Source organism: Carassius gibelio, chromosome A8 (assembly GCF_023724105.1).
Source record: "Carassius gibelio isolate Cgi1373 ecotype wild population from Czech Republic chromosome A8, carGib1.2-hapl.c, whole genome shotgun sequence".
Lineage (NCBI taxonomy): Eukaryota > Metazoa > Chordata > Actinopteri > Cypriniformes > Cyprinidae > Carassius > Carassius gibelio.
The window spans coordinates 11,121,318-11,143,151 of record NC_068378.1 but is presented as its reverse complement, the minus strand read 5'-3'; the positions used below and the strand labels follow the sequence as shown (position 1 = coordinate 11,143,151).

Below are 21,834 nucleotides of genomic sequence, written 5' to 3'. Positions count from 1 at the left end.
GATTAATGGTCATCAGCATTGTAATCGTATAAAATTCTTTATATTTTTTTTCCCTCTTGTAGAAACACTGTTGTGACAAAACATATATTTAATGTAGTCTCTCATTCGCCACTATGGAAGTTTACCCAACTATGACAACTTCCGCTATAGAAAATATGAAAGGGTTATGTAACTACATTCAAGATAAGTTAGTTTTTTAATGAAATAAAATGCATACATGTGCACTGTTCAAAGTATATAGATTTTTATTTAATTTTACATATAGTAAATGCTCAGCTGCAAAAACATAAATGTCACCCCGTCCCGTATACGGGAAGCCTACGTTGACTATACTATATTACAATCAAATCTAATCTAATCTTGACAAACTATATATCGTTGGAAAGGTCTAAGACTCCCAACTATATATTTTACCAATATTTTTTGTTAATCTTTATGTAGGAAAAGTAATAGATGAATTTATGACAAGAGTGCACCTCAGAAATCTACATTACAAAAGGAGCTTTGACCTTTGTTTAAAAAAAAGACTTCCTCGTTGCCTTTTTCTCTATCACATTTTAGAAATCATCAGAAGTTATATATCATTTGAAAACATAAAATCTCAAAATTAATCCTTCAAAACCCATTTTAAAATCAGACATTGCGTTACCATGTAAATGGCACATCAAAATCATGTTACAAAATGTTTTCAGTCATGAATTATAAAAATTTAGGTTTGTATCATGCACATTCATGTCTATCTTCAAAAACGTGAGTTACAGTTAACAGGTTAAACACACAAATTAAATGAAATTCACAAGTAAATTAAATTATATTATTATATGACATAAATATATATAAATATGTATTATTATTTTGTTGTTGTTGTTGTTGGTTTTTTTTTTTGGCAGGATGGGGGGACCAATATAAAAAATATACTGACCATTTTAAGACCAGCACATGACCATCTTAGGGCCAGCATAAAATGTTTTTGTTTTTCATATGTAAATGGTTTTGTTCTTTGTCCTTCAGGCACATTTTTTTCCATTTATTCTAAACTTTTTTTTCCCCTCCAATTGTTGATATTTGAGCTAAGGGTTGTTTCACTGTCAAAAGCCAGTAAGCCAGGTTTATTTTCAATTCAAATCACACATTTATTTATTTATTTATTTATTGGTTTGTTTACATCTAATGAGTTTAAAATCACAAATAAGTATTCATGAGTTTCACATTTTGCACATACTAAAATATACAGCAGTAAAAGGAAGTTCAAATAATAATGTGAGTCAATTGTAAGCTCCTCCCCTGATCTACATCTCACTTGCTTTATTCCTCTCACTAACACTTCAGTCTTGAACTTCATATCAATGTGTACATGAGTATTTCAGGAATAATGCAGCTCCGGCAGAATTTTTTCATCATTCTTTTGTTCTTTGGGATGGTATTGAGTGGGTATGTAATTATTCTTCAGTAATATTAGATGGTTTACATTTGTGTCTGGTTTGTGAAAATAATGCATTATTATTTCTCAGAGGTTGGTAACTTGTGCTTGATATGTGGTCGTGAGGAGTAAATGAAGTATTTATATTTCCACTCTATTCTGCTTCTAATTTAAAGCATTTATTTTTACATATACATTTTTGGAACTACATTTTATGACCCCTTTAAAAATGAGAGAGAAAAAAAATTAACAAATTTATTCTCAAGATATCATATTAAGGCCCCAATTAGACAAATCGCATATAGAATTTTTTTTTTTAAAGGTACGTCTCACTGCAAAAAAAAATAAAAATAATAATAATATATATATATATATATATATATATATATATATATATATATATATATATATATATATATATATTCTGTTTGATCGGGGGCTAAGGGTGGTTTCTATACTGTAGTAGTCTGGTTGTAGGATTGCTGAATGACCAGAAAAGCAAAAAATCTTGGTTGATTTTCAACCCTAGAGTATCAAGCAAATCTTGACTTTGGATTTTCTTTTAAACATGACAAGCATAAGATATAAAACTCTAAAAAGAAGATTAGCACTTACAGAGATCTCTCCTAAAGTAATATATCTTTCTTTACAGGGTCATTTTTCTGAATAATATCCAGAACAGGTGAGTTTAGTGCAGTTAGAAAAACTTGTTGCAGATGTAGTGTATATGTTGATCTTTTGGTTTGAGAAGTTTGCATTAATTAATTATTTAATATTTTACTGTTTCAAGCTGCAAACAGCAGAAAATAGAACAAGTCGTCATCAAGTGAGTGTGTATACACATACATCACTCTTCCACACACACAAAAAAATATTAGCACACACATATTTGCTCATAGTCATCAATATACACACAAGCAATGTGACACAACGTAATCAAATTCAAATCAGTAAGAGTTTGACTCTGTTAATATCAGGCCAAAATGGAAGCAAAAGACCTTTGGATTGCGCTCATTGCCAGGGTGGGTAAATTTCCTCTTCTTAAAAGTTACTTTATTTTTAAGCTGATCCACAGTTAATGAGGACTACTGCTCTAGACAAGAACACTTTTGGTTAAAGGTTGTTTTTGAGGTTCTGATCAGATGACCCGTGAGAGTTAAATGATGATCTCTTTGGTTCATAGATGGACATAAGAAAGTAAAAAAAAAAAAAAACACTTGAAAACCCATGTTTTATATGTGTATTTTGTTCTTTCTACTTATTCATTTTTATTACAGCTTGTTGTACAACCAGCCGAGTGTGTTGGTAGGGTGAGTATTATGTTTTTAGTATTAACCAGTTATAGACCATTTCCAATCATGAATGAAATGATTACAGCGCTGGATGTGTGTTTTTAAAGAAGTCGGACGGATGTTGCTTCTGTGACACCATGGTCAGCTCCAATCATTTGGGAGGGAACCTTTGACCCCATACTGATCGACTCTATCTACAAACAACACAATCTCACCATAGCAACCACAGTCTTCGCTTTGGGAAAGTAAGTCTTCATGATATCTCTCATCTTATTAATAATCCTCATTTATTTCCCCTCCTCTGTTTTTTCCTTGATTCTGGAAATAGTAATGATTAAAGCATAAATGAACCATAATATTTCTCCCTGTGTTTGTTTCCTCTGTTTGTTAGATACACGCGTTTTGTTAAAGATTTTCTGGAGTCAGCAGAACAGCATTACTTTGTTGGATTTCGAGTGCATTACTACTTGTTTACAGATCAACCAGAATCGATTCCTGAGGTGAAGATGGGTGAAAAACGTAATTTGACAGTTCTAAAGGTTCAGAGTTTGAAAAGATGGCAGGACATCAGTATGAGCAGGATGGAAAAACTGGAAAAACTAATAGAGAATGAACTGGCCAACAAAGCTGACTATATTTTCTGCCTTGACATAGATACAAAGTTCTATGGCCGTTGGGGTGTGGAGTCTTTGGGTCGTCTGGTAGGTGTGATTCATCCTTGGTTCTTTGATGCTCCAAGGGATCGATTCACATATGAGCGTAGACCAGAGTCTCAAGCATACATTCCAGCTGGGGAAGGTGATTTTTATTATGCTGGTGCTGCATTTGGTGGCTTATTAGAAGATGTACATCAACTCACCAAAACCTGCAGGGAGAAGCTGCTCATTGATGCTGCAAACTCCATTGAGGCAGTATGGCAAGAGGAGTCTCACTTGAACAAGTATTTCCTTTTGAACAAACCTAGTAAACTGCTCTCTCCTGAATATATGTGGAGGGACATCAATGAAAAAGCAGACCAAATAAAAGTAATTCGCTTCTCTAATGTAGCTAAAAACTATGCTGAAGTTCGTCCAAATCCATAGCAACCAGTATTCAGCTACACTGGTGTGTTCTCACAGGCCTCCCGTAAGACATTGTGAATCTTTGAATCTGTAAACAGGTACACTGTAAAATCTAATTAGTTAGGCTTTCTTGTACTGATTGGCTTAAAAAAAATCAACAAAGTAAAGTGAAATGGGAATAGTATGTTGTACTGACAAATGGTTAGTTATAGTTACACAAGAGTTAAAATAACTAAAAAAAGAACTGTAGGGAGTAGGGGTGGGATGGTTCGCTGAAAAAAATCAAACTGTTCGGTTCTCCACACACTGGGACCATGGTTCAACTTAAATCTGACATCTGTAGTATGGTTTGTTAGAAATTACATGTAAAACAAACAGGGTTCTGCTAATATATATTTCTGTTAATGAATGCGCATGAGAGAAGAAAAAAAAATCTGGACAAACTATTCAGTCTTGTTCAGTGATGCCGTATGCTGGAATATGAGCAGCCATTTATTCCATCTTCATTTGGGTGATGAATAGTATTAAGTTAATTTAATGGCAAAAAGATTTGCACTCGCAAGGGTAAGAGTTGTGGAAGTGTACAAAAGACTGTAAGCGTAAATTAACTTTGCATGTGCAAGAGAAGCTTTGTAAAGGTTTGTAAACATTTTAGGATGTAAGCATGTAAAGCAGGGATAGGCAACTCCGGTCCTGGATGGCCACTATCCTGCAGAGTTTAGCTTCAGCCCTCATAAAAACTCATCTGCCTGTATCTATCTAGTAATCCGGAAAACACTGATTGCCTTGTTTAGGTGTGTTTAATTAGGGCTGGAGCTAAACTCTGCAGGACAGTGGCCCTCCAGAACCGAAGTTGCCTATCCCTGATATAAAGGCATGCAGCATTTTACTGTTACTCATAAGTGTAATTCAAGTTTTGAAACTGCAGCTTCATGCTAAAGCAAAATAAATATGATCTGCATTCTTCTGATTTCCATTTTTCCGCACTTACACTTTTGGCAAGAAAACTGTTATTTTACGGAATTTTAAAGGTCCTGTTTTTTGTGCTTTTTTGAAGCTTTGATTGTGTTTACAGTGTGCAATATAACGTGTTCATGTTTTGCGTGTAAAAACCACAGTATTTTTCACACAATTCACTTATCTGTAAATAAAATATCTCGCCTGGCATTGAACTTTGAGCTTTAGAATTTTACAGATATTATTTATACTCTAACAACCACATTACAACCTAACTAAAGTTTAAAACATGGGATCACGAAGAACGGGACATTTTTTTTTTTCATGTAATTTAGAAATAGAGTTTAAAATTGTAAAATGAGACTGTAAATGTACATATCCCATGTAAAATCACATGAAAAACATGTCAATGTGCATAACACCACAAAAATATTTAAGAAATATCAAAAACTTTGATATTTGATGTTTTCCACATAAGACGCAAAATCAGTGTGCTTTAAAGGTGCTGGTCATATAAATAGAATATCATCAAAAAGTTTATTTATTTCACTAATTCCATTCAAAAAGTGAAACTTGTATATTTTATTCATTCATTACACACAGACTGTTATAGTTCCAATGTTTATTTCTTTTAATTTTGATTATTATAACTGAAAACTAAGGAAAATCCCAAATCCCTGTTCTTAAATGTTGTGAAAACAATTACAAAGGAGGTTTTTTTTTTTTTTTTTTTTTTCACAAAAACATGCACATACATTTAACTGATTTATTTGTTAATTGCTTGTTTTAGAACACAAAAACATGAGGCACCAATGTTTCATGAGTTTGGAACACAGAATAAGATGCATGCTTATTCAATAATTGTTTTATTTCCTATTTGGGTTTATACTGTACATATGCTTAAAGTAACAGTTTTTTTCCTCCCCACGGCATTGTTAGATAAAGTATCAAAGTATCTATGTAGGCCTATTGAGTTATTCAATTACTTACTGTAAAAGTTTTAGTAACTTGTAGTAACTCTACATGTAGGCTAATCAAGCATGTTGAGATTGAGTAATTGTAACTCAATACATATCAAGTCACGCTAGTCACCAAAGAACAAACATCACATACATGTAGATCTTTTGCTGAACTTCACCAGTCTCTTGTTCTACATGTGCCCAAGTACCACTGTGTTGATTTTCATATCATTTTACTGTATCATTCTATAATAATTGCATGCCAAAATCATGAAATTTTTTATATTTTTCATTATACAGTCATATTTTAAATTCATAAAATATTTAAATCAAATTGTTTTCTGCAAACCCCACCACACGCTTGTTCTACATGTAACCCAAGTACCACTGATGTGATTTTCATTTTATGGTACTGTATCATTCTTAAATAATTGCAATCATTCTAAAACTTGTAATCAAATTGTTTTCTGCAAACTCCATTAGATTCTTGTTCTACGTCTTCCCCGGTAAGACTGTGGTGATTTTCATCTTACTTAACTGTATAATTGTTTAATAATTGCTTACCAAATCATGAAAAGTGCTATCTTCTTCCTCAGTGTACATACATTTAGAAAATCCATAAAAAGGTTAAATTCAATTGTTCCCTCTCGAGGCGGGAACGAGACATTACGTCAGCTAAGACGTATATGGGAACTCTTCCCTTCTCCACTTTCACTGAAATGCTGGCCAGCTGACGCGAAGCATGCAAATACTGGCGGGTAAGCGTGCAGTATAAAATGCATGGGCGCGAAAATTACGTCAGAATCTCTTTCTTCATGCTAGAAGTCTTATCTAAGTCATCGTGGAAGTTGCAATAGAGGACTACTCACCCTGTTTTTCCTCTCCGCATCCGATGGCTGCTAATGCTAGATTCAGACCTTCACCAGTTCTGTGTGACCTGCCTGGGATTCTCACACGGACCACACTTGCGCCCACTGTACCGAGCTGCCAGTGCGCGCCCTCAGAGCCAGAGTGGCTCGGAGGACGGCGGGAATGAGGCCCCGTCGGCGTGGTGGACTATAGCTTCCGCGAACTTCGTCCTCTTCGGAGCTGGCGAGGAAAACGACTCCATGTCGCTTCGACGTTGAAAAAGGTTTGGGCCTCTCAGTGGGACCGCCCCGACCAAGAGGGCCCTGAGACCTCTAGGAGAAGCTCGTCAGGGTCTTCGGAAAGGTCGTCACGGAGCTGAGTCTCGCTTGCAATGCACATGACGAGCCTGTGATAGGTAACTAGACTCGTGGCTCCTCCAGTCGAGCTGCTACCAGATGGCATTTAGGCATGCAAGAGCTCGTGGTGAAATCGTGGGCTTCACCCCAATCGGCGCGCACCCACTCTGCTACGAAGGCCATATCACGCACGTGGACGGGACGGAAACCCTCCCCCCCCCGTCTAGGAGACTGTTACCACACACCTGTGCTCGTCTCCCTCTGCTTTTGGTCCGGACCACAGTCTAGATAGAGCGAGTGCAGCTTCTGCTCTTCATGCCAGGGCAATACTCAAGGTGTTTCAGGCAAATGGCGGCACAGTAGCGCTGACGTCATCAGGATCTGCACACGGCAACTGATCTCGCGCTGATTGCTACTAAGCGCTCTGCTCAGCTGTTTCACGGAGCTCATGGTCATCTTTACAGGCACCTATGGCTTACCCTAGCTGTCCTGAAAGGCGCGGACCGTAGGCCGCTCCTAAACGTTCCAGTTGCTCCCTCCGGCCTCTTTGGTGACGTCATGGAGCTATTCTCAGAGACGCAGAAAGCGCGCCAAAGTATGAGCCATGTGATACCCCGTCGCTCACCCCAGTCTTCTTCAGCGAGATTCTTATGCAACGGGCCAGGCTCTGAAACCAGCTAAAATAACCCGCAGTGGCACCCCGCTCTGAACCCGACGCTCATTTCTGCCGAAACCAGCAGTGGTAAGAGCCTAGAAGGTAACGTCAGGGTCAGTTGAGGACCCCGCGCCGCGAGAGAGCCAGCGCGCCATACGAGCCGTCTCCCTGACGGTGAAAGAGTGAGTGAGCGGGCGGCCCCGCCCCCAAGCGCCATGTTCATATGCATCATGTCCCCCATTTCCTTCGGGCGACGATTGCTATGTCTGTTTGAATGCTGTTTGTGTGAGTTCCACAATAAAAGCAGGTATACAATCAGCGAAAGAGCTTTACTGCCTCTTACACTCATCTCTGTGTCACTCGCCCTGTCTCAGAACAGTGCAGAGCCTCAACCCATGATTATACTGGCCTCGCGAGAGTGCCAACACCACATAAACACGGTGTCACCCTCAATGTTCAGATGCATCATGTCCCCCATGTTTCTTCGGGCGACGATTGCTACGTCTGTTTGAATGCTGTTTGTGTGAGTTCCACAATAAAAGCATGTTACAATCAACAAAAGAGCTTTACTTCCTCTTACACTCATCTCTGTGTCACTCGCCCTGTCTCAGAACAGTGCAGAGCCACAACCCATGATTATACTGGCCTCGCAAGAGTGCCAACACCACATAAACACGGTGTCACCCTCAATGTTCAGATGCATCATGTCCCCCTTGTTTCTTCGGGCGACGATTGCTATGTCTGTTTGAATGCTGTTTGTGTGAGTTCCACAATAAAAGCATGTTACATGTTGCATGTTAAAAGCATGCTTTACTTCCTCTTACACTCATCTCTGTGTCACTCGCCCTGTCTCAGAACAGTGCAGAGCCACAACCTATTATTATAATGGCCTCGCGAAGGAGCGAGAGTGCCAACACCACAAAGACACATGCATCATGTCCCCCACATCACTATGGGTGACGTTTGCTATATGTGTTTAAATGATGTTTTTGTGAGAAAAATTGTACTAAAGAAGCATAAATACAAATTCTTGCACCCAACGTTGTGTCACTCGCCCTGTCTCAAACAGCGCAGAGCCACAGTCCATGATTATAATGGCCTCAGGATGGCGCAAGAGTGTCACACCAATTCGCGACGCGCCGCCCTCCCGCCAGTGCTTCCAGCCTCGCGGGGGTGGGGCCCTGATTAAAAGAAGCCATCAGTGGCTGTAGACGTAACGCGTCCGCCGTGTCATCTCATGGACGGTAAGAGGGCTATCCCGGGCGTTTCACCGTGGATACTGGGAATAATTCACGACGGATATTCTCTCCAATTCAAACGCAGACCTCCCCGCTTCAATGGCGTGGTCCCGTCACTGACTTTGCCCCAAAACCGTCCTGTTCTGCGACAGGAAGTTCTCAGTCTGCTCAAGAGAGAGCGATAGAGCGAAATTTCCCCTCAGATCGAGCGGAATGCGCATGTTGAATTATCTGGACGATTGGCTGATTTTAGCCCACTCAAGAGATGTGCTATCAGTCACGTGGAAACAATGCTACGCCGTTTGGATACGCTGGGACTGCGTGTGAATATGCAGAAGAGCGTGTTTTTACGAGTCGGACTGTAACATATCGTGGAATATGTTTGGACTCGATGGCGATACAAGCCCATCTCTCTCTAGAGCATTTCATCGACTCTGCGCTGTTTCTGACTGGGCAGGTCGTTTGCACTGAGGGAATTTCAGAGGCTTCTGGGACTGATGGCGGCGGCTTCTTCAGTGTGCCATCTGGGTCTGCTACATTGCGGCCGCTACAGTTTTGGCTGTAACTCGAGTTCCGCCGAGGGCGTGGTCTTCGGTCAACAAGCACTTACGGTCATTCACAGTTGCGTCAGCACTCTGAGACCGTGGAACAGCCCGGATATGTTCAGCCCAGGAGTTCTTTTCTCTGCGAACGCGATCTAGGCTGGAGAGCAGTGCGTCTGGGCCTGTGGTCGGAGTCACAGAGAAGGTGACACATAAACCGTTTGGAATAATGGAAGCGGTGTCCTAATATCCCTGCAAGCCTTTCGGTCGAAATTGGAGCGGAAACATGTACTGATTCAAACCGACAACACGTCTGTGGTCTCGTACATAAATCGCCAGGGCGGCGTGCGCTCCAGAGCTCTATTCAAACAGGCAGCGAGTTTCCTGTTGTGGGCGGACCGACACTTAATCTCCATAGGAGCGTCGCACATCCCCGGTACTTTGAACCGTGGAGTGAGCATGCTTTTGAGGAACGGGATTCCTCAAGGAGATGTTGGCTTCACCCAAGATCAGATCTAATGATTTGGGAGGGAGGAAGGGGATTTGTTTGCCACGAGCGAGAACACGTTTGCTATCTCACTCCCCCCTGCTGGGAGATGCTCTGACATCGCGCTGGCCGGAAGCCAGGCTTACACATTCCCTCCTGTGAAGATTCCTGTGTTGTGCAAAATCAGGGAGGAGAAAGCATCAGTTATACTTGTGGCCCCGAACTGGCCGAATCAGCCCTGGTTCGCGGACCTGAGAGAGTTACTGATGGCTCCCCCATGGTGAATCCCCCTCAAGCAGGACCTGCTGTCTCAGGCGAATGGCACAATATAGCACCCCAGCCCCGAGCTGTGGAACCTTCATGTGTGGCCGCTGCGGGGACCCTAATGAGCGGGACACTGACGAGTGCTAAACACACTTACTGAGACGCGAGCATCATCAAACATTCGCTGCTACGCGCAGAAGTGGTGAGTTTTCACAAAATGGTGCGAGAACATTTATATTGACCCGGGGACCTGTTCCGTGTCGGATGTTTTGCGCTTTCTACAGCACAGTTGGATAGCGGGAGTTTGAAACCATCCACGCTGAAGGTGTATGTGACCGCTATTGCCGCTTTCGTTCCCCGGTTACGGGTAAACGATCGGTAAGCACACTCTGGTATTCAGTTTTCTCAGGGGAGCAAGTAGATTGTGTACTTCATGGCCGCCCTCCGTGCCGCCGTGGGATTTCGCTCTAGTTTTGAGGGCTCTATCTCTTATTACCGTTCGAGCCATTAGCTTTGATTGCGGTTAAGGAGCTTCCCTGAAGACTGCCTTGCCTCTTGCTCTCGCCTCAGCGAAGTGCCTTGGAGAATTTCGTGAGTGTTTGGTGAACGATATTGCATTGGTTTCGGGCCTGGCGACTGTAATGTCACTCTCCGGCCGAGACCGGGTTTCGTTTCGAAGTCACTCAATACACCGTTTTGTTTCCCTGCCCGCCTTATCTGTTGAGCCGTCAGCCTCGCGCGACGCTGATACTCAGAGCGCCGGGACCCTGTTAGGGTTTTACGGATGTATATGAATCGCTCGGCCGCCTTTCGTCAGTCGGACCAGCTGTTCGTGTGCTTGGTGGATGTAATAAGGGAAGTGCTGTTTCTAAACAGAGACTTTCTCACTGGATCGTGGACGCTATCAAATGCCAGGGGAAGGATTACCCCCTCAACATCAGAGCTCATTCTGCGAGGACATTATAAATGCTTCCTGATGGGCCTGGTCTAGAGGTATGTCTGTCCAGTATTTATGTTTTGCTGCTGGCTGGTCTTCCCAGAACACAATCGCCAGGTTTTACAAGCTGGATGTACCCTCTGTAGCGTCACATGTTTTTCGGTGAGTTAAGTTTTATTCATTAAAGCTGTTATAACCAGCTATACAGTAGTTACCATGGCTGCTAACTCTGTGTTATGGTTTAAATGGTTTATGCAGAAGTCACCGCAAACGCCGTCGACTCTGTTTAAGTCTCATGCTTGAGTGCTTATTGCTTTGTGTCTGCCCTGGTTAGTGCAGATTTCGATTATTGCTTGAAGTTATGCATATTTTGTTAGGGTCGGAGCAGATGTCTCATTGGCCTAGTTCCGCCTATCAGATGCAAGCACTCTTAGCGACACGGCCATTGGCTAGAACTGTACTGCTTGTGTGAGGGTGATTGACTCCGTTCAGGGCTTATCTTCACTGCTCTCACGGCGGGATTTTATACAGTTCCCATATACGTCTTAGCTGACGTAATGTTGAGTTACCGCCTCGAGAGGGAACGTCTCCGGTTACTATCGTAACCTCGGTTCCCTGAGAGGCGGGAACGAGACATTACGTTAGCCGCCGTGGTCGCTGTTTGATCAGCTGTGCTAGCGTTCAGTCGTTATTCTGACGTAATTTTCGCGCCCATGCATTTTATACTGCATGCTTACCCGCCAGTATTTGCATGCTTCGCGTCAATTGGCCAGCTGTCCCCAGCTGGCGTTAGCCAATAAGATTTCAGTGAAAGTGGAAAAGTTCCCATATACGTCTTAGCTGACGTAATGTCTCGTTCCCGCCTCTCAGGGAACCGAGGTTACGATAGTAACCGGAGACGTTTTCTGCAAACTCCACCAGTTTCTTTTTCTACATTGATATTGGCTGTGTATTTGACATTATGTTTGGTTTAATGAAGGTTTTGGTAATTCTCATCCTGCATTGTGTGTGCGGTTTCTGTCTTGACCCACAACATGAACATGTCATGATTTCCAGGGGAATGTTTACAAATATTTATATGTTAATTTGAATAAACATTTATGTAGCCTATTCCTTGGAGTGGCAACAAAGCTCATTTTTAGGATGGCAGCTGCCACCCCGTCACCCTTGTGGACATGCCACTGAGTTGAGCTGCTGCGCGTGCAGAAGGAATCACTCGACCTTCAGTTTTATGGTCAATTTTCAGATGTTGTAGTGTTTCAAGTCCAGGTAAGCATGAAGAGTCAGATTCCAGAAGTTACAATTAAAAGATTTATTAGCATCATAGGCCAGCAACAAACACAGCCTGCATGCCACATGGTTACTCATATTGAATTGTTCTTCTATACCTTTTATAGGTACCAACTATAGTGCTTTCTTCTGGTGAATCAGTAATACAAGAACACAACAGATGTGAGGCGAAAATAAGCAGGTAAATAAATAGTCATGTTTTCAAATTTTGGTCATTACCAACGTTATTTCTACTATATTTGAGTTTTTTTAATCGTTAAACTAGCATTTCAAACCAGTGCCGTTAGTCATTTAAAATAATCCAAAAGTTTCGAATTTAGGTTCCATTTGATGGTATTGTATATTTTTTGCTGATGTTGTTGTTTTTGCTAGTATCTTACCACATCATTTTGTAGCTGTAGGTTTTGGTACCATGTAAGTTAAGCTAACTGCTATTTTGTCGCTGAGGGAAAAACAGGCGGGCTTTGAGGTAAATTAACTCGTTAGATGGTTGTCTACGATACTTTTATTAGAAAGATGTGTCATTTGTGGTTTAAGAACTCAGGAGTTTAGCTTAGGTAAGTTCGATTAATTTATCAACTTTACTGAACTTCGACTCAGTGTGCAGTGTTTTTAATCAGTTTTTATATACATAATCGTTGGTGTCAGCTTATTATCCTTCATTAAAACCCTGTATCTAAATCACATTTAATCACTTTTTAATAAATTATTTCTGTTGGTTACCCTTCATATCTGTGTATGGTTAAGCAAATATTTAATATGTTAAAAGTATTTTAAAAGCTGGTGACTAAACCCATTGACCTGTTAGACCTTAAAATGGTGCATGAAAAAACAGTGTCTGGAGTGTGTCATTTGAGAATTCATGTATCCCTGTAATCTTGTAATCTACACCAAGGGAAAAAAAGTTTCACATCTTCTGTTTCATGACAGTTTAAATCATCCTTCTAAATTAAAATCCTGTAATTGAAGCATTGATGAGGACTCTCTGATAGGGATTCACAGGTGACACAGATAGGGTTCAAAACTATAGATATAATACTTAGTACTCAATATATTTCTTGTTATTTTTGAAGATTTCTTACAGATAAGTACTGTGAGCATATAAAACCAAGGTCAGCGTGAAATGTTGAGAGTTGCACAATGCAAAGATGTTCACAGATTACACTTGTAATAGTTGTGAGGTTTCTGTAAAATCTCTAAAAGGTTACAACTGTTACAGACGTGCCAGGTTCCACCTCCTTCCAATCACAGCGCATGCCCTCACCTGAATACTAATCACTCCCACCTGACCCTCATCCACCAGCAATCACCTCTGCACTACAAATACCACAAACACGCACTCAGTCAGCGTCTGGTCTAGTTTGTATCAAGGTCTTACCTGTATGCTAACTCTAAGGACTAACGCTATTGCTACTTCCCTCTCTCCAGTGATCTCCAAAAGCTCCCAGTCTTCATTGTGCGTGTGTGTGGTACACCCTCCTCCTCCAGCATCTCTACCCCTCTTCAACGGATCCATTCTTCACTGCCTCCTACTCTATCACTTAACCCAACTCCCTGCGACAACCTACCACTGGATCCAGTGCATGCTCTGCTACCAGCCTCCACTTTTTCCATGGTCAGGAGAACCCTCGGACGAACCCTCCATCGACTACTGGTTCCACCAACTCCAATGGGCCCTACGCAGGTGGAGGATGACAGTCGACCATCGCCGATCCGAGGCCCCTGAATAGCAGCCCTTTCAGAAGGTCTGGCTGTCCACCCGGGACATCCGCCTTGCCCTGCCGCAAGTGGAGTCCCAGATTCATTGGCCCATTCATCATCCTAGAGCAGTTAAATCCGGTCACTTTCATACTTCAACTACCTCAAGAGTACCGGATTCACCCCACCTTCCATGTGTCCCTCCTTAAGCCTCACCATCCCTCTGTTTCTCCCTCCACAGAACCTGGCAAAGCCGTCAGCGTCTGGTCTTGTTCACAACAAGGTCTTTCATGTATGCTAACTCTAAGGACTTACTCTCTCTATTTAGCTCTCTCCAGCGATCTCCAGAAGCTCTCCATCTTCATCCTGTGTGTTGCACACCCTCCTCCTCCATCGTCTCTAACCCTCTTCAACGGATCCATTCTTCACTGCCTCCTACTCCATCACTTTACCCAGCACTACCTGCTCCTCTGCTTGTGCCTAAATAAACTGTCTCTGTTATCCTCAGCCTCCTGTGGTATTCTGTTACAACCACAACAACATGAAGGGCTAATGACACACATTATTAGCAAGTTATGGTACAGAAATTACAACGCATTTAAAATCATGTTTACTGTCATCGGCAGTTATCTTCTGCGTCACAGTATAAGTCTCTGCAGGGACCTTTTCCAAGTCAAGTTACTAACCATCAGAAACAGAATTATTCAAATAGGGAAAACTATTTAATAGTTGCTGTAATATATACAGTATGTATGTGAGAGAGAGTATAGTGGAAACGGAAGGCAGGTTAGATTCTATCAGGGTCACTGGGTTAGGTCTTGATCAGCATAACTGGGGTAGATGAGACAGCCACAGAAGTATTTCAGAAAGCTACCTGGGTTTAAAAAAATATTATCATTGTGGAGAGTTTACATGGCCTCGTCCCTTGAGTGAGTTGTGATTGTTGACGCGTGCTCCGCCTCAGTCGTGTTGCCAGATACACATATTAGAAGCGTCTGTTTTATTTATTTTTTTTACTTGATTTAGGAAGTGAATTAAGTGTGAGGTTGAAAGTCAGGGTCACTGATATATATATTTTTTATATTTCAATAACTCAAGATTTGGACTAATTGTGGTTTCATTATTTGTCTGGTTAGGCCAGCATATCTGTCAATAATAATAAAAACAAAAGACCAGGTTCAAAACAGCAAGGGCAGGTTATTCCAGACAGGATACAATTTGTTAACACTAATGTAGTGATCATCATGATATATTATCTTTAAAGGGATCCCTGGGTATGAAGACTTGTATAGCTTAATATAACATAAATTATGTCCTTACTAAAAATATGAATTATATTTCTGTGGTCCACTAAAAACCTCAAAGGCATCTGGGCTGATCTTCCCTTTCTTTTCTCCTCTTCTTATCTCTAGGAAATCAATGAATTGCTTCTCCTGTTGCCCTTCAACTGAAAATTACAACCCAAAGCCACACAATATGGTATCATATCAGTATATCATTTTTTTGAGTTGTGTCACGGTAAAAAGCACCAGAAGCTTGCCGAATGCAACCATTTGACATCATCAACGCAGAATGTACTGTGCACATAAAATAATGGCGCCCCCATAGTGTAAAAATGATGTAGATTTTTTTTAAATAACATACATCTTTCGTGGGTTTTCTATTACATATTTCAATAAGAGACATGATTTGTTATATTAAGCTATACATAATACATAAAGTCTTAATACCCTAGGATCCCTTTAAGACAGATGCACTGAAGACAAACACAAAGAGGAGAGAAATCACACAAGCAGAGCAAAACTTTACTAGACAGAACAAATTAATTGAAATACTGAAATAAAACCATTATTATGGAATTAGGGTGAGGTGAATATGGATGTATTTCTGTGGAGAACTGAGGACTGTCTTCAGAAAAGTTTCGATGGCTGTGATGAGTGGGGAGGGGCCGAGGGATGTGGCTGATGCTGATGCCCTGTTTTGTGTTTATTTTGTATTATTAAAGTTTTGTTTGATTGTCCGCCGGTTCCCGCCTCCTTCTTCCCGTAGTTATGGAGATTTAATTATTACAGTGGTGCCAAAGCCCGGGAGAAGGAGGGACGCGCTGCTGAAGATCCCTCGCCACTGTGGTGAATCCGCGGTGCCATCGAGCAGGCGAGGAGTCCCCCGCATGGACGCTCGAGGCGGTGGGCTGGAGTGAGTTGCCGGGGCCCGGCCGCCCGCGATGTGCTGGGGCGGTTGCCGTCCGTGAGGGACCGGAGGAGTCGGCGCCGTTCGCCAGAGAGCCGGAGCCTACTGCCGTCCACCTGAATGGGGAGGAGCAGGGAACGGGGGACTCCTGCCGGCTGCCCGAAACTGGAGGAGCCGTCGCACTTGACTTTGGCAAAGATAAATCACTAGCTAATGACTACAAGACGGCTGAAATCAGTGTCCTACAGCAAGCTCAGGAAGTGTGTTTCCCCTCTGAACTGGAGCAGTTGAAGGCAGATAAAGCTCTTCAAATGTCTTATACTGGCTGAAGTCAGGGAATGACAAGCTGGCTGTGAAGCAGGTAAGGAACCAGGGAACTGTTTTATGAAGCTCACTTTCATCTGCAGCCACGAGGTGTGGGATTTCTGGTCACAGATTTGGAGGATCTTTGAGAAAGGATGGCCCTTGGTACCAATGGCTATCTGGTCCTAGCTTACATAGGCTTTTTCCCCGTGTTATGTCATCTGCTGGGTTATAAGTTGAAGGAACATAACGCCATGTGTGCTGGTCTGTGATGTCCTGGGTCTCAGCAGCTCTAGTTCCAACAAACACTTTAAATCGGCAAGAGTCTGGATGCAGCCAAGTGAGAACTGTGGTGGAGTCAGTCCACAGAGTGAGTTGGTGTATGGGAAGTTCTGTTCTAACTACTTTAGCAAGCTGTGCCCCAGTCAGGGTTCCAGACGGGGAATCGACTGCTGTTTTTTGGGTGCCACTCTTGACCTGGCTGTGAGGAAGGCCACCTCTACCTCCCCACATTGATCCACTGTGCGGAGATAAGTGACTGAGCCATAACCCCGCTCAGAGGCATCACAGAAGATGTGTACTTCTTGCTGACTCATGTCGGTATCTCTGATTGAACTGGTATAACACCTTGGAAAAACAATGTGTTGTAGGGCAGGCAGCTCCTCCACCCACTCTGTCCAGGTATGTAGAAGATCTGCAGGTAAGTGTGGGTCATCCCAGTCTCTTTTCTTATCCCAAAGGCACTGTACTATAAGCTTGGCATTGGTAGTGAAGGGAATGAGATAGCCCAAGGGGTCATACTGACTTGCTGCGTACAACAAGATGGCGCCGGTGCTTATAGCATGCCGTCTCTCTGTCCTTTCCTGTTTGTTTTTTATGGTTGTTTTATTAACAACATTGTTTATACATGACGCTACCTCTGTACTGATTTATGACCGTCATACACTTTTTAATATTCGAAGCTCATATGAGAAATATTTTGAATGGAAGAGATGGAAGATGGAAGAGGTGAGTTGCGGCTCCCAATCACTAAGCCGCCACTGATTATTCCTACCTGGCTGAAACGCGAGCCCTGGTCTCCTCTGGAAAAGAAACGTCGTGGATAGCGGGGAGGAAAGTTGGTGAAAATAAAAGCGTACCTGGTCTCTCTTCCGAGTGTGCCTTGCCCAGCGGATGTGCTGATGTGGGGGTGGAGTGGCGACCGGGTGCTGTGTCGGTGCTCGGGGGGAGCGATGCCGTGGTGGGTACGGCCCGTCGGACTGGCAGAGCCCGTGGTGGCCCATCCGTGGCGTGCCATGCATCCCTACAGGAGGGGAGCTAATCTGCAGAATCTTTGCCCTGTACCACTTGGCCTGCAGCAGTCTTACGGTATCTCGGTGGACAATGCGGGACCAGAAATCAGGTTGGCGTTGATAAACGTCCGTTCTTTGAGAAACAAGACTTTTATTTTAAACGAGTTCATTAGAGCTCGAAACTTAGTTTTTTTATTTATTACTGAAACGTGGTTGAATGCTGGGGATACGTCTGTTTTTGGAGAAGTGGTATCTAGCAATTTTGCAGTTCTTAATATTCCCTGAGAAACGGGAAGGGGAGGCGGTGTGTCCTCTATTAGCAGATATTATTGTGAAATATGACAAAATATTAATACTGGGTGACTTCAACATTCATGTATGCTGTCCAACAAATTCTCTTTCAAAAGACTTTTTAAATCTCATCGACTCTTTTGGCCTTCAGCAAATGGTTAAGTCCTACACATATCCATGGACACATTTGATTTGATTCTGTCACTTGGTTTATCAGTCAGTGAAATTATCATAGATGAACTCCTGGTTGCTGATCACAATCCTGTTTTATTTACTGTTCTCCCTCCATGTAATCCGAAAAAAGTCTGTACTACAAAGAGACTGGTTCATTAGATAAAATCAATTATACATGAGGATTTAATAAAAGTTTTATGGACTCTATGCAGGATATAACAATGGACTTACTATCACCCCATTTTAGCGTGGAGGAGTCGGTTAACATTTTTAATTCTGTTTGTTTGGACTCACTTGATCAGGTAGCACCTCTAAGGCAGGTGCATAGAAAGCATAAACCAACTCCATGGTTAAATAGTCAAATTAGGCCCCTAAGAAGGGAATGTAGAAGATGTGAACGGAAATGGAAGAAAGATAAGTTGCAAATCTCTTATGAAATGTTGAAAGATTTGTTGTCTAAATTTCAACGGGCTGTAAAATCTGCTAGGACGAACTTTTTTGCAAATGCGGTTGAAAAAAATCGCCAAAATCCGAGATTTCTTTTTTTCAACAATTGATTCTGTTTTGAATCCTAAATTAGAGGAACCTCCTATTTTGTCTACTGATTTATGTGAACGTTTTTTACACTTCTTTGTCGATCGCATATCAGAGGTTCGGAATAACATACAGCAGTGTACATTTGTGCCTTCGAATTCACTAGAAATCATTGTTAATTTATCGCAATTTGAGCCTATTTCTATCTCTACTTTTAACAATATTGTTTCTAAGCTGAAGTCTACATCTGCTCCTCAAGACATTGTTCCGACACCTCTGTTAAAGCAAACCACTGAATCGGTTGGCCCATATATGGTTTCTATAATAAATAAAAGCTTACTTTCAGGGATTGTTCCCGAGTATTGTAAACATGCTGTAGTCCAGCCTTTGCTGAAAAAAGAAAATCTGGATAAGAGTGTTCTTTGCAATTATAGACCTATCTCAAAACTTCCATTTCTGGCAAAGGTCTTAGAGAAATGTGTTCTGATTCAATTGGAGTCATTTACTGATGAAAATCATGTCGGTGAAGTACTTCCTTCCGGCTTTAAGAGGCACCATAGCACATTAACAGTGCTATTGAAGGTTTTTAATTACATCTTTTTGGCAACCGATCAAGGGAATGTGACTGTTCTTCTGCTGTTGGATCTCACAGCAGCGTTCGACACAGTTGACCAGAATATTCTTATTTCCCGGCTTGAAACATGTATAGGCATTTCTGGAAATGCCTTAAATTGGTCTAAGTCCTATCTCTTAAATAAACAATTCTCTGTTTGTATGGGTGATTGCACATCAGCTTCATCACCTTTATCATGTGGCCTTCCACAAGTGGCTGTTTTACCACCATTTCTCTTTTCTTCTTATATGCTTCCTTTGGGTTCAATCTTGCGTCAATACAATGCGTCTTTCCATTGCTATGCAGACGATACACAGCTGTATATACCACTTAAGTCAAATGACTCCACTGCCATGGAAAGATTTTTGGGGGATGTTTAAATGAATTAAAGGCATGTCTACAAATTTCTTGAACCTTAATGAATAGAAACCAATTTGATTATTTTTGGTCCCTCCAACCTTGATAATGCAGTTGAAACTGAGCTGGATCATCTGAGCCTGTTTAGAAAGCATCATGTAAAAAATGTGGGGATGATTTGTGCACTGAAATTTGACAAACAGATAAATTAAATCGTTAGAACGAGTTTCTTTAAATTGAGGATGATGTCCAAAATTAAGCCTTTTTTATCCCCGAAATATCTGGAATAAAATAATTCATGCATTGATCACTTCGAGATTAGACTATTGCAACTCGTTATATTATGGTGCCCAAAATAAAGTTTTAGATAGACTGCAGATTGCGGCTGCAAGATTGCTTACATGCACTCACAAATTCGATCATATTACTCCGTCACTTTTAGGATTCATTTTAAAATCTTGTTATTTGTATTTAAATCTCTGCATGGTTTAGCCCCATCTTATATTGCTGATCTAATCCAGGAACAAAAGTCAATGAGATCACTATGATCACAATTTCAGAAACGTCTTGTTGTTCCTCGGTCTAAGATGAAGTCTAGAGGGGATCGCGCATTTGTGGTCGCCACCCCTAAATTATGGAACAGTTTACCTTTATATATGAGGGACCTTCCTACACTCAGTCAGTTTAAAAGCCATCTGAAAACATATTTTTTTATGAAAGCGTTCAATCAAGATAAGTGTGAAGGGTGCTAGTATCAAAGGGGTGAACCTGCCATTCATAAATGTTAGGTGGATCCTGTGGATTTAGATAAAATACAAATTAAATACAACCCTGTTCTTCCCGTTGTGTTGGACCAGAAGATGGGGAATGTACCAGGTGTTGATTGGGCATTCTTCAACACTTAGTTCCACCTTGATGCATAACCTGACCGCTCTAGTTTCTGAATTTCTGCTGCGTAGGCAGCTGCTTGCTCTGGATCTTTGGCCAGCCTTCTCTCCATGGCTTGCAGATGTGGGAGAACAGCATTTTTGGGAGCCTTAAGGTCTGGCATGTTCTTAAAATGCAAAATTGGGGTTGCATAGCGCTTGACGCCATCCACCTCTACTCTCACTGTCTTGCTCTCCAGAATTTTCACTGCTTCCTGATCTTGTCTGGATCTTGTGCTCATTTTTTCACTTTGTCAGGGAAGCATGTCCAGCTGGCAGAGTATCTCCACTTGTCTGAGAAGATCAGTTTCAGGTGGTGCTACTGAGGTTAAAAGACACTGTTGTTCAGTGACCTCATGTTGCAGGTGTTGTACAGAACCTTGCAAAGTCCAGCCGAGACGAGTCTTGATAGCTGCTGGCCCCCCTGGGGGGCCTAGATGGATTGGCTCCACTGCTGTAATGAGGTGGGGATAGTCTGATCCGATGAGCAGGACAGGGCGAAATGACTCTAAATGGCTCAAAGGAAGCCCTCTGAGGTGGTGGTACTTCTCCCTCAAAGTCTTAACCAGATGTGTGTGTTCAGCAAGACTTAGCTGCTGGGCTGTGAATGCACCCTTTATGCGATACAGTTTGCTGGGCTGAGACAGGGGGGAGATGTGAAATGACACTGATGCACCAGTGAGCATTTGTAATTCCTGCTTAACTGTGCAAAGTGGAAGATCTTCTGTCTGACCTTTTGAGCAGCATTGTGCAAAAGGATGGTCCTCTCTGATCCATCATCTAAGATGGCATAAGCTTTTATCTTGTGTGCCCCGTTTCGAAGAGTTACCTTGACAATCTTCAGAAGAACCTTTCGACTGGCAGGAAACTTACAAATGAGAAGTATCTCGTTCATAGTATTGAGGAGGCAGAAGTACCTTCATGTGGGGTAGTGTTTGGGAGGTCTTCACTCCTGAGATTGATGTCATGAAGGACCAGAAGGTGACGGCTATTACACTGTTTGCAGCGCATTCTCAGATTGCACTCTGAAGCTTGATGATTCCTTCCACAGCGGCAGCATCTGTTGCAGTCTTTGCTCCAGTTCCATTTCTGGTTTATGGTAAGCTGCTTAAAATTGTTGCAGTTGTTGAGGAAGTTTTTGAGGTGGTC

At 41.9% G+C, this 21,834-nt stretch overlaps 1 protein-coding gene and 1 long non-coding RNA gene across 4 annotated transcripts in view; both read left to right on the top strand.

Annotated features, from left to right (window-relative positions):
- The window catches only part of LOC128018438 (globoside alpha-1,3-N-acetylgalactosaminyltransferase 1-like), a 113,360-nt gene extending 108,624 nt beyond the window's left edge, over positions 1-4,736 (top strand). The window contains exons 1-7 of one of the 3 annotated variants that reach the window (XM_052603932.1): positions 958-1,431; positions 2,073-2,102; positions 2,211-2,246; positions 2,398-2,442; positions 2,698-2,730; positions 2,823-2,957; positions 3,104-4,736. In XM_052603932.1, coding sequence (XP_052459892.1) covers positions 1,355-1,431; positions 2,073-2,102; positions 2,211-2,246; positions 2,398-2,442; positions 2,698-2,730; positions 2,823-2,957; positions 3,104-3,794 — 1,047 coding nt within the window. In that variant the 5' untranslated portion in view covers positions 958-1,354 and the 3' untranslated portion in view covers positions 3,795-4,736. Of the gene's footprint in view, positions 1-957; positions 1,432-2,072; positions 2,103-2,210; positions 2,247-2,397; positions 2,443-2,697; positions 2,731-2,819; positions 2,958-3,103 lie in introns of those variants that run through there. The other 2 variants (XM_052603930.1, XM_052603931.1) reach the window with 2 other exon arrangements.
- A 7,184-nt stretch (positions 4,737-11,920) lies between these two features.
- LOC128018446 (uncharacterized) lies at positions 11,921-14,506 on the top strand. Its single transcript, XR_008184877.1, has 2 exons — positions 11,921-12,488; positions 13,736-14,506. It is a non-coding gene; the product is annotated as an uncharacterized LOC128018446 (long non-coding RNA).
- Positions 14,507-21,834: the final 7,328 nt, after the last annotated feature.